At 37.3% G+C, this 15,461-nt stretch overlaps 2 protein-coding genes across 4 annotated transcripts in view; one reads left to right on the plus strand and one right to left on the minus strand.

The window, feature by feature from the left end:
- Positions 1–1,184: 1,184 nt before the first annotated feature.
- On the minus strand, positions 1,185–3,369 carry LOC125673724 (uncharacterized). Its single transcript, XM_048910505.2, has 2 exons — positions 3,143–3,369; positions 1,185–1,730 (listed from the first exon to the last, which is right to left on the minus strand). The coding sequence occupies exons 1-2, from the start codon at positions 3,207–3,209 to the stop codon at positions 1,306–1,308; spliced, it is 492 nt and encodes a 163-aa protein (XP_048766462.1). The 5' UTR covers positions 3,210–3,369; the 3' UTR covers positions 1,185–1,305.
- A 6,877-nt stretch (positions 3,370–10,246) lies between these two features.
- The window catches only part of LOC125674512 (sialomucin core protein 24-like), a 49,185-nt gene continuing 43,970 nt past the window's right edge, over positions 10,247–15,461 (plus strand). For 2 of the 3 annotated variants that reach the window (XM_056159343.1, XM_056159341.1), the window contains exon 1: positions 10,247–10,464. In XM_056159343.1, coding sequence (XP_056015318.1) covers positions 10,392–10,464 — 73 coding nt within the window. In that variant the 5' untranslated portion in view covers positions 10,247–10,391. The remainder of the gene's footprint in view (positions 10,465–15,461) is intronic. The other variant, XM_056159342.1, reaches the window with a different exon arrangement.

The following is a 15,461-nucleotide window of genomic DNA, read 5'->3' on the forward strand; positions in this document are numbered from 1 at the left end:
CTTATAATATCGTATGGAATTAATAGTCAACACTTTAATTGTAGGTATACATATCATAAACAGAAGATTTAAAACAGGAAAAAAGAAAAGGGAAACATGAAAAGAAAGAAAATTGGATATTGGTTGACAATTGACAATAAAATTAAATTGGTTACACAAATCTCTTTGTAGACAGAATACATTCATGCACAATTTTAAATACTGCAATATTTTGGTTGAATGTAACCTGTTTATCTCCGTTCAAAATAACTTTAATGGATAGCTGTAACGGCAATTGTAAAATTCCCAAAACATCGGATTAGTTTCTGTCTTTGTAAATTGTATTTTGGACAATTCATGAAGAAGTGAAATACAGTTTCAGAAATATTTTCACACAGATCATATATTTGATTTTCCCTCAGAAAACGATTAAATAGAACAGCGCTGCGTTCAAGATCCTAGCGGCTAGGTAGGACTCGATAGCGCTACAATCTTGAACGATGAGCTAGGCTAGCCCTATGTAGGGATAACAAGTGTTAATTCATACAGTGCCTTGAATAGACCTAGATATCTAGCCTAGCAGCTACGATCTTGAACGCAGCCCAGTGGTAGAGCATTCGCTTCGTAACCGGGAGGTCGTGAGTTCGAGCCCCGCACGTGCGATGGCTGCATCAAACCTGAGACGTTAGAGTAGGTGGGGATTGCTCCTTTGCCAAACGCTCGGCATTTAGAAGAGGGTCTTCTGGATGTGACATTAAAATCAGGATATTTTTTGCGCGGCAGGCGTTGGCATGATAAAAAAAAAAACCACTGTTACGGCCCCGAGGGCTCAGCATAAGTCTAAATTTGTGTTACTTCACTTACAGCTGGTGGTATCTCAATATGAGTGAAAAATTATCGACAGGACGTACAAAATGTAAAACAATCGATCAATCCCTGAGCATCTCGTGCACCTGACGTTAGGACGTTCTCTTTGAACCACATTGTCCTTGTTCAAGTGATTAGAAGGAAGCTGTCACACCCTAAAGGTCATGGGTACAAAACTAAAAATAAAAATGGGCATATTTGTGAAACATTGATGATCCCGATTGGTAGCAAAGTTGATAATGGCCAAGGTTAAATGTTTTTCAAAAGTATGTCAAACCACCAAGGTCAAGGTCAACAATTTTGGTACTTGAAAAAAGGGTAAATAAGAAATACACATGTGAAATTAATTATTTAATGCCACAGTATTTACACGAAGAAATAAACTTGTTTGAAAGATGAAAACTAATCATGTATTAACACAACACAGAAAAGTATTTCAAAAAGTGTTCAAATCATACCCTATAACACCTCATAACTAGGTCCTTTGAATTTATTCCTTGTCGACATAATTCCAACCCCGACGAATACGAAAAGCAACACTATTCCAACCCCCAGAGCTATCCCCCCTCCAAACAACGCTCCGTCAAATCCAGGCTTTGGAGTGGAGCGGGGTGGAGATCTCGTGGTTTTGGGGGTGGAAGTCTCGTTAGCTGGGAGAATTGAAATCTGTGGGGTAAAATCTTTTGTAGTAGGTTGGGTGGAGTTAGAAACTTCCGTACTTGTGTTGTCATTGGTAACTGTTGATAGGATGACCGGCGTTACTGACGATGAAGGAGCGGATCCCGTAGAATTTGTCGTTGGTTGGGTGGATCCTGTTGTGTTCGTTGTTGTTCGAATGGATCCCGTTGTGTTTGTCGTTGTTTGCGCGATTTCCGTAGTAGACTCTGTAAAAATTACACATAAATCAGACATACACGATACGAACAAACACACGGTCGGATCAGATATTCGCAATACCTTTAAATGACATACAAATCCGATATATACATAAAACGATACACATAAGGTAAACATAAAAAGTATGCTTTAAAAGAAAATAACGCAAAGATGAGAAATACTCAAAAACTAATTACATACAGCATACCGAGAAACGGAAACCTGGATGTAATATGCATCTGTACATTGTATGTACGTGTACGAGAGAGAGAGAGAGAGAGAGAGAGAGAGAGAGAGAGAGAGAGAGAGAGAGAGAGAGATAACAAATATTTGTACGCTGTATATAAAAAAGAAAGACCCGGAAGTGACAATCAACTGTGCGCTATCCAAAAAATGTACAGAAGTATGTGTCACGATAGAATTATATAGAAAAGATTCCCAGAGAGGACACACTACAAGAGGATGTAGGAAAACGCTACACACAAAAAAACCGCCACAGAAAAACGCTACACAATAACGCTAGACAATAAAGCTACACAATAACGCCACAGAAAAACGCTACACAATAACGCTAGACAATAAAGCTACACAATAACGCCACAGAAAAACGCTACACAATAACGCTAGACAATAACGCTACACAATAACGCTAGACAATAACGCTACACAATAACGCTAGACAATAACGCTACACAACACATAATACATGGGCAGGTCTCCATCTACTGTTCAAGAGAATTTGAGGGTGGCATCATAGCTTTAAGGCACATTACGTGGAGATCTTTGGGGAAAATACTGGGGCGGACCTAGAGCAGTGGACAGTGAAGTGCGGATTCACAGGACAAGTGTGTAGGTGGCAAACAGGCAAGAGACAAAAAACAAAGGAGGGAATGGTATGTTACATCTGTAAAATATATTTTTATGTGGGTTATGATAACTACCTTTCACTCGCCTTCCTCCTAAATGTCTATGCAAATCTTCACCGACTACCGTACCGGGAGCTCATCGCCCGGTATGTTGACCTGACTATACCCGTACCGAGAGCTCACCGCCCGGTATGTTGACCTGACTATACCCGTACCGAGAGCTCATCGCCCGGTATGTTGACCTGACTACCAGTGCCGAGAGCTCATCGCCCGGTATGTTGACCTGACTATACCCGTACCAAGAGCTCATCGCCCGGTATGTTGACCTAACTACACCCGTACCGAGAGCTCACCGCCCGGTATGTTGACCTGACTATACCCGTACCGAGAGCTCATCGCCCGGTATGTTGACCTGACTACCAGTGCCGAGAGCTCATCGCCCGGTATGTTGACCTGACTATACCCGTACCGAGAGCTCATCGCCCGGTATGTTGACCTGACTACTCGTACTGAGAGGTCGTCCCCTCTATGTGACCATAAGAAATGGAACTTACGCGCATTACAGGACGCTAGGAAGAAATAGAGAAGTCCGAACACAACCAATCGCATTTGTTCATTCATGATCTGGAAGAGGAAGACCTTCCGTGTTACTCCTGATCCAATCCAACAAAGTGACCACTGCTCATTTATAGCAACAGGAGATTGTACATTACATGTAGTTACCCATAAATGACTCTGAATCGGAGATAACAGCGTATCTTCAAATTATAAATACATGTATGACATTTATGTTTACTAGATTAAAATTATCTCATTTAAATATGAGAGAACGTGGGATACTGATAGCACAATCAGACACACGTGTATCGTCTGCAGACAACCAGATTCACATATACAGGCATAGGTGTTGAAAAACCAGATGCACGTGTTTTTGTCAGACAACTAGATGCACATGCATACGTTAGACAGGCTCAAATACTGTACACGTGCACGTTAGACAGTCAGATATTCATGTGCATTAGACGACCAGATACCATTCATGTACGCATGTACATCGAACAACCGGATACACGTGTACATCGAACAACCGAATACTCGCACATACATCTTACAACCGGATACACGTGTACATCGAACAACCGGATACTCGCACATACATTTTACAACCGGATACACGTGTACATCGAACAACCGGATACTCGCGCATACATCTTGTACAACCGAATGCTCGAATACATTGAACAACCGAATACTCGCACATACATCTTACAACCGGATGCTCGTGTATGTTTACTGCCAGATACACGTGTATGTTTACTACCGGATGCTCGTGTATGTTTACTACCGGATGCTCGTGTATGTTTACTACCGGATGCTCGTGTATGTTACTACCGGATGCTCGTGTATGTTTACTACCGGATGCTCGTGTATGTTTACTACCGGATGCTCGTGTATGTTTACTACTGAATGTTCGTGTATGTTTACTACCGGATGCTCGTGTATGTTTACTACCGGATGCTCGTGTATGTTTACTACCGGATGCTCGTGTATGTTTACTACTGAATGTTCGTGTATGTTTACTACCGGATGCTCGTGTATGTTTACTATACCGGATACACGTGTATGTTTACTATACCGGATGCTCGTGTATGTTTACTACCGGATGCTCGTGTATGTTACTACCGGATGCTCGTGTATGTTTACTACCGGATGCTCGTGTATGTTTACTACCGGATGCTCGTGTATGTTACTACCGGATGCTCGTGTATGTTTACTACCGGATGCTCGTGTATGTTACTACCGGATGCTCGTGTATGTTTACTACCGGATGCTCGTGTATGTTTACTACCGGATGCTCGTGTATGCTTACTACCGGATGCTCGTGTATGTTTACTACCGGATGCTCGTGTATGCTTACTACCGGATGCTCGTGTATGTTTACTACCGGATGCTCGTGTATGTTTACTACCGGATGATCGTGTATGCTTACTACCGGATGCTCGTGTATGTTTACTACCGGATGATCGTGTATGCTTACTACCGGATGCTCGTGTATGTTACTACCGGATGCTCGTGTATGTTTACTACCGGATGCTCGTGTATGTTTACTATACCGGATACACGTGTATGTTTACTACCGGATGCTCGTGTATGTTTACTATACCGGATACACGTGTATGTTACTACCAGATGCTCGTGTATGTTTACTATACCGGATACACGTGTATGTTACTACCGGATGCTCGTGTATGTTTACTATACCGGATACACGTGTATGTTACTACCGGAGTACGCGGTTGAGTTAAGGCTTTCCCCATAAATTGTTTAATACCAGTGCTGTACATAAATATACTTTACCGCACTGGCATATTGCACGACGTCACAATGAAAAATACGTCACGACGAAGGTCATGACGTACATATCTACAGTCCTTTTGTGGTTGGAAATGTCAAAATATTGGTTCGTTATTTACCACCTCTGTCAAATGGTAAACTGCAATCGCGTAAAAGTTTCTGTCAAATGGGTTATATTAATTCTCTTTGATATTGAAAAAGTTTCAATTTCTTCTTTATATAGCATACATGCTAAAGTAATATCCATATTATATTGTGATCTTGATATCGCCCCTAATCTACACGTATAGTTACTTTCACAATGGACTCATTTGCATAAACAGGGTTTCCGTACATAAAAATTTCATTATTAGCACGACACCCCGAGGTTTTTAAGTGAAAGATGTTTGATTTATGTGACATGTGAACCTCAGTGCCAGAGGAAAGTTAGGGGAGCAAGTTCTGGCTTCAACAGAAAATATGTTTTTCAGGCTAGATTCAACTTCGTATGTCTAAAAATCGCTACATCTTGCATATTCAATACAAAAATTAGACATGTTACAAGTCACAATAAACTTGCTCTCAGCACTTTTCAAATTAAGAAATTAATATGCTTTGAAGTTATATTAACTTCAACTTGCATTGATATCTGGATATCGTGCCAATTTAACAATTTATACATACACGATACGTTTTTATCTTGATGATTGATCACGTGATACAGAGTTGATGTAGAGACTGTCGGTCTGGTGAAAAATGTATAAGAGGTCAATATGCACTTAATGATATATACATATTGTTTTTGTATAAAAGGGCTGTGTTTACAGAATTTGTCACAAATTGATCTGTTTATTGACGCTTTTTTCCTGACATATTTCTATGGCCCTACTTAACACAACTGCGTAGGAGAGTTGTCTACACTGGTGTTCTTCTGTTATGAAATAAAAAAGTTATTCTTGCCTTTTAATCGGTTTCTGAGTTAGATATCTTAAAAACATTTTTAAAAGCATATACAAGTATATAATTCCAATGTCATTTATTACAATTGTTTTGATTGGACAAAGATATATCTAAACGAAAATTTACACATCAATAAATCCAAAAACGCTATGTATACATACGCGCTTGAAAACAAACAACATAGTGCGGGGAAAGTATTCAAATTATTGAAGTTGATAATGTAGGAAACGAATTGGAATTATAAGAATCAAACATTCTTTTTGAAGAATTTATCGATGTGTAAACTCTGGACATTTTATTCAGTTTGTGAGTAAAATGTCCAGAGTTTACATATCGATAAATTCTTCAAAAAGAATATTTAATCCTATAATAACATTTTTTAATATGTAGCCTTGACAATTAGTGAAATGTTTTATAAACATTTTAATGATATTTTAATAAAAATACACAGCGTTTTAAATCTAAAAAAATAATTAAATAAAATGTCAACTTATGAAGTGCCATGGGGATGTTTGTGTTATCTGTGCGGATTCTGGATTTTAAGCTATAGATTTTATTTGAAATACCAATATCTGGATAAGATGGGTGGTTTTACGGGGGTGGGGGTGTTGTGTGTTGTTGGTAGGACCTATTCATGACACTGTCATTTTCGTCGTTTTGCGGATTATAAACTTCATATCACTTTGAGTACACTAATTATTGTATCTTTAGAATAGTTGATATTAATCGTCTGAATTACACACAATGTAGAAAGAAGATCCAGGATACGAACGTAAATCAATAAAAGTATAAACTAATAAACTACTATACCATACACCAGCCCCCCCCCCCCCCCCCCCCCCCCCCCCCCCCCCCCCCCCTGAGATTCAAGTATAAACTACATGTATAGAACGTAAATCAATAAAAGTATAAACTAATAAATTACTATACCATACACCAGCCCCCCCCCCCCCCCCCCCCTGAGATTCAAGTATAAACTACATGTATAGAACGTAAATCAATAAAAGTATAAACTAATAAATTACTATACCATACACCAGCCCCCCCCCCCCCCCCCCCCCTGAGATTCAAGTATAAACTACATGTATAACATACTATAATACTATACCATATTTTAGTTTAGTTTATTTATTTAGGAATAGGCACATATACAATATAAATACAAGACAATATCACAGAGGAACACATAGTTAAAACAAAAGTTGTTGTTAAATACATAAGATAAAAAGGTAAATTTTAACAGCTATTTGACTTTAAGAGCACAGTGAGTAAATTAATGTAGGCCTATATGCCTATGCCAAGGATAACCCATGAAAGCCATATGGCTTATTTCCAATACACCTGCAGCCCCTCCACCCGAGATTCAAAACACTAGTACTAAAAAAAATATTATTTTTTTCATTGTGTGCATATCTTATAAAAATATGCTATGAAAATTTAAAACTTGAGTGACGCGTCTAGACATGTGTCTACTCTAACCTAACGAAGTCACGTGTCTGCCCATCCGGCTTCACTCCCTGACAGTGAGCATGATTTTTTTTTTTACAATCATCTACTTTTATCGAAACATCCCTACCCACCAAATCGTTTGAATTACACTTTAATTAATCCATTTGGAAAGTAGAGGGTAGGGTTGTATGGCGAGTTTTATGCCTCGTTCACACGAAGAATTTAATTCGCATTAAACGTAAGTTAATGCGAATTAAATCTGAACCGCGTTCACACGGAGTGAACGCTAAGCGAAGCTAATACTTATCATTTCCATTAGTGGAACTCTTCAAATTAAAGGCGCGTAAAGTCGTGCTACCGGGACAACATACGTAAACATTACTTAGGCATACGTAATATAAATTATAGTATCGAATACATATTATAACCGACTGCAAACCATGACACTGATTAAAATTCTAAAGGCAAATTTAGGAATTGGTTATTCTTACAAGAAAACGGACGAACTTATCAAACTATGTGAATCATTAGATTTAATGATACTAAATCTGCCAAATCTGACCGATATCCGTGGCGGATTTAGAGGGGGCGCAGCTAAAATTTTCAAATTTAAGGTAATTCGCGGTATCTGATTCTGAAAATGTACTAAATGATAATAGAAGCAATAATTTCTTCTACTCCTGGAGAAATAAATGACAAAACCTTTTGATTTCTTGAATTACTTTATTGAGAGAACTTAATTTTTTCCAAAAAACCCTTAAAATTTGGGTCATTTTATTAATTTCACCGTGTTAAAATGATGGTAATAGTACACTAGATAGGAGAAATATTTCAAGCCCATAAAATCTGTAAAATCCATGAGCTTCGCCCCCTGGACCCTGGACCCTGGACCCACTGCCTCATAAAGTGCTGCCCCTGGATATAAAGCATCAATCGTAAGAAGAACTGTGAAGGGAAAAACCAATATGCACATCCGACACAATGACTTTTCTTGTAATTAATGGGATTCATATGTTATTAAAATTATTCTGTCAGATTATGAAGACATTTTATTTTATCATACCATTTGGACGGGTTCATATGGCATGGACTTTGTAATGGTTAATGTAACCCCCCTCCCCCCCCCCCCCCTCTCTCTCTCTCATTTTCAAATATTTTAGAATAAGTGATATATTTGCCAAACTGCATTTTTTTTAGACGTTTATAACACTAATTAACACAACAAATGCGTTTCTAAACTGCATCTAAGCTATTTTGAAAATTGCAAAATATTGATTGAATTAGGACAGAGAACATCGTTGTTTGGAATTTTTATAATAGGTGTAGTAGAGTTTAAAAAAACATGTAACATCCTTGATAAATTAGTTTTAGAATATTTTTAAAATGCAGTTTGACCAATGATTATTTTATTTAAAAGTACACCATGTACATTAACTTTAAATAAAGGGGGGGGGGGGGGTGTGTGCTATGAACGTTTCGTTTATGTCCCAGTAATCTCGCACTTGCTCACGAGACTTGTGCATTTTCTTACCAATGACGCACAAGAGTCATCAAAGCGCGATAACTCTAATGTGCTGGTAATGAGAAGTATTCGCATTAAATGTACACGCATGCTTAATGGCAAATTTGGGTCACATGCATCATACCCATGGTCAACTATATATAATAATGTCAGTTTTGTACGAAAAACTAAGCAAAATGATAATAATCACTAAAAACATGTACAAACAGCATGTCATTAGATAATGTCAGACGTAAATCTGTGTTCTGCATAGGCATACTGAGTAATGCATGTGGAAGGAATTGTTTTTAAATACGACAAAAGTGTTTTAAAATAATGATGATATAATTTTCTTTTTTACATTTTTTAAAACAAATATGCCGCTCATTGTTAATTTTTTATACCATATGACGTCATAGTAGACTTATAATACGTATTAGTAATTAAAAATTACGTCACAACAGTAGTCAGCGGAATGGTGAAAAAGACGTTCCGAAGGGCCCATGAAGAAACAATAAATTGTCTAGATTGAATGCTGGTCGTCAGAGGAAATAACAAGTAAATTCTTGAGAACATATAAATAAACACGACAAAACTCCTTATGTGTAGATAAGCATGTAAATTGTAAACATGTAGTATACTACATGTATATAGCGTTTTGAACAAAGAATTCTGTATCTACACAATATTCATTAAAATATCTATAAAAATAAATTTCAATAACATAGTCTATTCTTTAATTTATTTCGCGCACCCTTTAATATATATGCATACGAATTAAATGCGCATTAGTTTACCTCGCATTAAATATTACCGCCGTGTGAACGCTAATTTAATGCGCATTATTTTACTTCGCATCAAATTTAATGCGAAGTAAAATTTAATGCGCATCCGTGTGAACGAGGCATAAAATTGTGTTTGGTGCTGGCAATACTATATTAAGGCCTAGTGGGTTTTATTATTATTATTATTATTTTTAGGTTGTGCATACTGAGAATATATCGTTGAATGTCATGGCATCAGCCAGGGGCGGATCCAGGAATTGCGATTACGGGGAGCGCCACTTTATGAGGCAGAGGGTCTGGATTCGCCTTGAGGCCCTCAGTGGGTCCAGGGCAAAGTCCTAGTGGGGGTCCAGGGGGCGAAGCCCCCGGAAGCTCCTGGATTTTCCTATTTAGTCATTTATACTATATTCTATCATTTTAATAAGGTGAAATTAATAAAACACGCAAATTTTAAGGGTTTTTGAAAAAAAAATGAAGTTCCCAATAAAGTAATTCAAGAAATTAAAAGATTTTGCCATTTATTTCTCCCGGGTGGAAGAAATTATTGCCTCTTTTATCGTTTAGCACATTTTTCTAAACAAGATACCACGATTTACCTTAAATTTAGCATTGCATCGGGTTCGAAATTTAAAAAATATAAGGTATATCCGGTTATGACGTAATAGATGCTAAGAATTGTGAAAACGAAAGCAATATAATCGACAGAAAACTGATAAGACCAAAAAAGACGCGCAGATTGAAAGACAGCTGTATTGAATTCATATAACTACCACCATGAACAAAAAACTTGTCGATTTTGGAGTCGCTGTTGTGTTTTTGGTTGTCATTTGTGTGACGTCTTGTTGGGGTAAGTCGATCATCTGACTTGTGACAGGTGACACGTGTGTCCTTCGCCCCCGAGGCGCGTGTCTGCCCATCCTTCACTCTCCCCCTCTCCCCTAGCGTTAAACAAGAGGATTGGCGATATCCACCCAAGTGATTATTTTATATTTGATTGAATTGATTTTATGAGAATTCACACATAACAAACGTAAAATATCAAGATTCAACACGGAAGCGCCAATCGTAAACAAAGAGATAGGCTTTCTCGTTAGGATTTATGGATGTTTCAATAACCTTATTTAAGTTCAGTAAGCAATGATCATGGCTATTACATTAAATATAGCTGCACAACTTTCACAAAATGATTTTTCTTATATAAAGATGACTTGTAACAGGAAGGGAGGAAGTGCAACGGACAATGGTATTGATTTGTTGTGACAATGAGTAAATGACATTTTATAGCCATTTCAATAAAAAAAATTCCCGTGAAAATTCAATTAAGTTCTCAAAAATTTGAATGAGAGGCTTGTGCCAGTGATTAAATCTATTCCGAATGACAGAGCTTTTTTTTAATGCCTTTTCATTTGCAATTAAAAAAGTAGTTTTAAAATATATGATGAATTAAACTTCTTGGGTATAACGAGTTACGTTTATAATGAATCTAAAATGTTTGTCCCCAGAACTTTTGCTATAAGTTTGTTTTACCATATGGCGTTTCTGATTGGGAATGAGGCCTCATTTCAGTCCTAATAGGTCCGTATAAAAGTTGCTGTTATAAACAAATTACAAATTCAATAGACATCAATAGTTATGTCAATAGTTATTCACTAAGTTACATGTAGGTTGTTGTTGCTTGAAATGATAAGCTACTGCAGGCTGTCTGCAGCAGAGTTCTTCAAAACTTTAACCATCAAGCAGGACATCCTGCTTGGAGAAAAGTTTTATGGTACATATATTCATTTCTAGTGAGAAAAACACACAAATTCTGAATTAAATGTTAACATCTTTATTGTTTTTATATATTTGTGCTCGAATATCACGGAAGACCACTCGTTTTTGCATAGTCCAGTTTTTATGTGCTAGCCGGTCAAATTGACCGGTGCCAATCTGACTGGTGTGGTAGAAAAAGGATTTATTAATTCTACTGTCCTTTCTCCACTGCCGCTCAAAAGTTTGCTGACTTTTCTTTTTCCTTTCCGTGTCTCGTATCCCATTCTATTTCCATTCTCCTTTCTTTAGCATGCTTTAAATGAACCATTTAATAGGCAGATAGACATCAGGTTTGAAAGCCATTAATGCATATGCCAAGCAGTAGTCTGTTATAAATTAGAATTATGCTTTCCTTTGGCCTGGGGCAAGTGCAATATCATCTTAGGAAAGTGAGATGGAGTGATTGTGAGCTGCTCTGGAAAGTAATAAATTTTGAAATGAATGTTTATTCAATGAAACTACTACGTTAGGTTGTATCATCACACCTTGTTTATTTACTTTGACAAGTATGAACTAGTAAACGCAATGCCATAGCATATTGTCACTGGTGGTGAAGTTACTTTTCTAATATCTAAATAAATATTACAACTGAATCATGCAATCTCTTATCTCTACCCAGAGTTATCATTCCTTACACTCACTTGCACCTCTGTCATTGTCTCAAAATAAACAATGTTATTCCACATGTAAATCCACTTTTTTTACAGCTAATAAAACTAAGAACTACTTTATATAAAATATCGGGGAAAATGTAGGACAAGTAATTATTTGTAGTTTTTTCCCCATTTACTATGCATTCTTCATATACCTATGCAGGACTCGAAATTAACATATGCCCGTCAGTCTGTGACTGATTAAAAGTTTGGCGGACTGACTGACATTTGTTTTAGTCAGTCCGATGGGACTGGTAAATTTTAAAAGCATCCTTTTGGAAAATATACTTATGAAATTTTATACACACATTTGGCATGCTTTGATCTGTAGATATCAGACGAATCTGATTCGTAAATATAAATCCCACATTTATGTGTGTTTGTTTATTTCTGGAAAACTCTGTTGGACTGGTAGTTTTTTCTGCAGACTGGTTGAAATTATACACCATCAGTCCGGCTGGACTGGTGACTTAAAAAGTTAGCTTCAAGCCCTGCCTATGTATTAAGGCCTGGTGCAATAGAACAACCTAATATCCGGCTTATCCGCGCTTCACTCCAAATCAATGCTTCTTAATCGTGCCACAAAAAGACTTTATTTACGTATATTTTTGTAACTGAAGTCAAAACCATACTTTATTTGAGCATACGTGCCATTTTACAAAAATCTTGTAAAACCCTTGAGACGTTGACAGAGGTATATAATGTAAAGAACAATAACTCTAGGTAGAGATTGCTGAATTATGGTAAATCTTTGATACTGTTGTCTTTCCTTGTTTTAACTACTGTTGTACTGTTTTGGGGTAATATGAGAAATAATGTTGGGCTTGACAAATTTAATATGCAAACTTAAAAAGAAAGCTGCTAGAGTGATTTTAAATAGAAATGTTTATTCACCGTCAGGCTTGTCACTAGGGATTTTTCAAGGCAAGTCGTGGACTCATGGTTTATGATCAGCTCGAGTCCCATGAAAATTTCATGAGTTCGTGATTTGTATCAGGTCTTTGAAGAAAAGTTAATTGAGAAGTATTTTTTCTGTACTCGTATTCAGAATCAGAACACAAGCTGACACTTTCCTCTGTTATTAACACGCAAATGTGTGAAAATAAAGCAAACCTTCACCTTCCAATAGCTATTTTTATCAGAATCGAAAGTAGCATCGTTTGTTATGATTTACAGATCCCCCGGCAAACAAGAAATCTCTTCCATCACAGTAATAATTATTTGTCATTCCGTCATGTCCTATGTACGTTTATTTGTTGTCCTATTGATGACCCGAGTGTACTACTGACCGCCCGAGTGTACTACTGACCGCGGGGACGATTGGTGTTGTCATATTGACGACCCGAGTGTACTACTGACCGCGGGAACGATTGTTGTTGTCATATTGACAACCCGAGTGTACTACTGACCGCCCGATTGTACTACTGAGCGCCCAAGTGTACTACTGACCGCAGGGACGATTGTTGTTGTCATATTGACGACCCGAGTGTACTACTGACCACAGGGACGATTACACTGAAAATTGTTGTTAATTCGTATATCACAATTATACATTGGGTAGGTAATGAGAGTTATTAACACGTACATACGTCATTGCTTGCAATTGTATAATTGTTATATACAGATTAACATCAATTATTTGGATGCTATCTTCATCAGAGCATATTCCAGCTGTGGAATTTATGTTTACATGTCGCAGAGTTTGGACATTGGGTTAAATGGTATAAATCAGACATGATTTGAGAAGGAAAGTCAAACTACTGATACTTAATTGTCAATGCTTGAAATTTTGGAAAGCCAGAGAAATATGTTCTACGAACTATGTTAAATGTTTACTTTGATGGTTTCTTTTTGACGAGGGGGACTGGGAGGGGTGTGTGTGTGTGTGAACAACCTATCAGGTTACTTCAGAATTTGATTTTATTAGTATACAAATATCTAACTTTTGGATGATCCTTAAATCTATATTGGTTGAGAGACTTTTCATGAAAAACTGTCAATAAGTGTTGGTTTGATGATTTAGATGAATAAGTTGTTGGTTTGATGATTTAGATGAATAAGTTGTTGGTTTGATGATTGAGATGAATAAGTGTTGGTTTGATGATTTAGATGAATGGGTGAGCCTCGCCAGATAGAAATTGACCTTGTGGCGTTCAACGTCATAATAATAAAGAAACAAACGAACAAAGATAACAAACATTTCCTGGTATTTTTCTACACATGTTTTATATTGTCTGTGACATGTAAAACAGCTTCAGATATCCACAAAATCGTCTATCGATAAGCGGAATAATTATTATGCCCCCCTTCAAAGAAGAGGGGCATATTGGTTTGCACCTGTCGATCGGTCAGTCGGTCGATATACCACAAGTTGTCTGCTCAATATCTTGAGAACTATTCACTTGATCGTAATGATATTTCATATGTGGGTTGTAATGAAAAGAAGAGGACCCCTATTATTTTTCAGGTCAAAAGGTTAAAGGTCAAGGGTCAACCTACTCTGGACATAGGAATATACTGTCTGCTCAATATCTTGAGGACCCTTTGCTTGACAGACATCAAACTTGGTACATTGGTACATCTTAAGGAGTAGATGACCCCTATTGATTTTGAGGTCACCTGGTCAAAGGTCAAGGGTTAAACTGGACATAGGAATATATTGACCACTCAATGTCTCGAGAATCCTTTGCTTGACAGACATCAAACTTGGTACACTGGTATATCTTTAGAAGAAGATGACCCCTATTGATTTTGAGATCACATGGTCAAAGGTCAAGGGTCAAACTGAACATTGGAATATACTTTCTGTTCAATATCTTGAGAACCTTTTGCTTGACAGACATCAAACTTGGTACACTGATACATCTTAAGGAGTAGATGACCCCTATTGATTTTGAGGTCATCTGGTCAAAGGTGAAGGGTCAAACTGGACATAGGAATATATTGACCACTCAATGTCTCGAGAATCCTTTGCTTGACAGACATCAAACTTGGTACACTGGTATATCTTCAGGAGTTGATGACCCCTATTGATTGTTAAGTCACCTGGTCAATCCACTCTGGACATAGGAAGATATTGTCTGCTCAATATTTTGAATTGATGATACTACTCTCAATTAAATGATGTGTGTGTATAACCCTTTTCAATTTTGCACCATGGGTAGCATTTGTGTTTTACAAACATCTCTTGTTAAGATACTTTTTAGCATCATGTCCATCTTTAAAAAACATGTTCCCTCATAGAGCCCCATAATATTTTTAGTAACCATTGCCTGATGTAAGCATGCAGTTGCATCACGAATGCAGAGTGTCGAATTAGATGACTTGCACACTGAATTTCCAGAAGTTAGTTTGCCAGGTGGACTTTCTAATAACAGAA

Source organism: Ostrea edulis, chromosome 3 (assembly GCF_947568905.1).
Source record: "Ostrea edulis chromosome 3, xbOstEdul1.1, whole genome shotgun sequence".
NCBI lineage: Eukaryota > Metazoa > Mollusca > Bivalvia > Ostreida > Ostreidae > Ostrea > Ostrea edulis.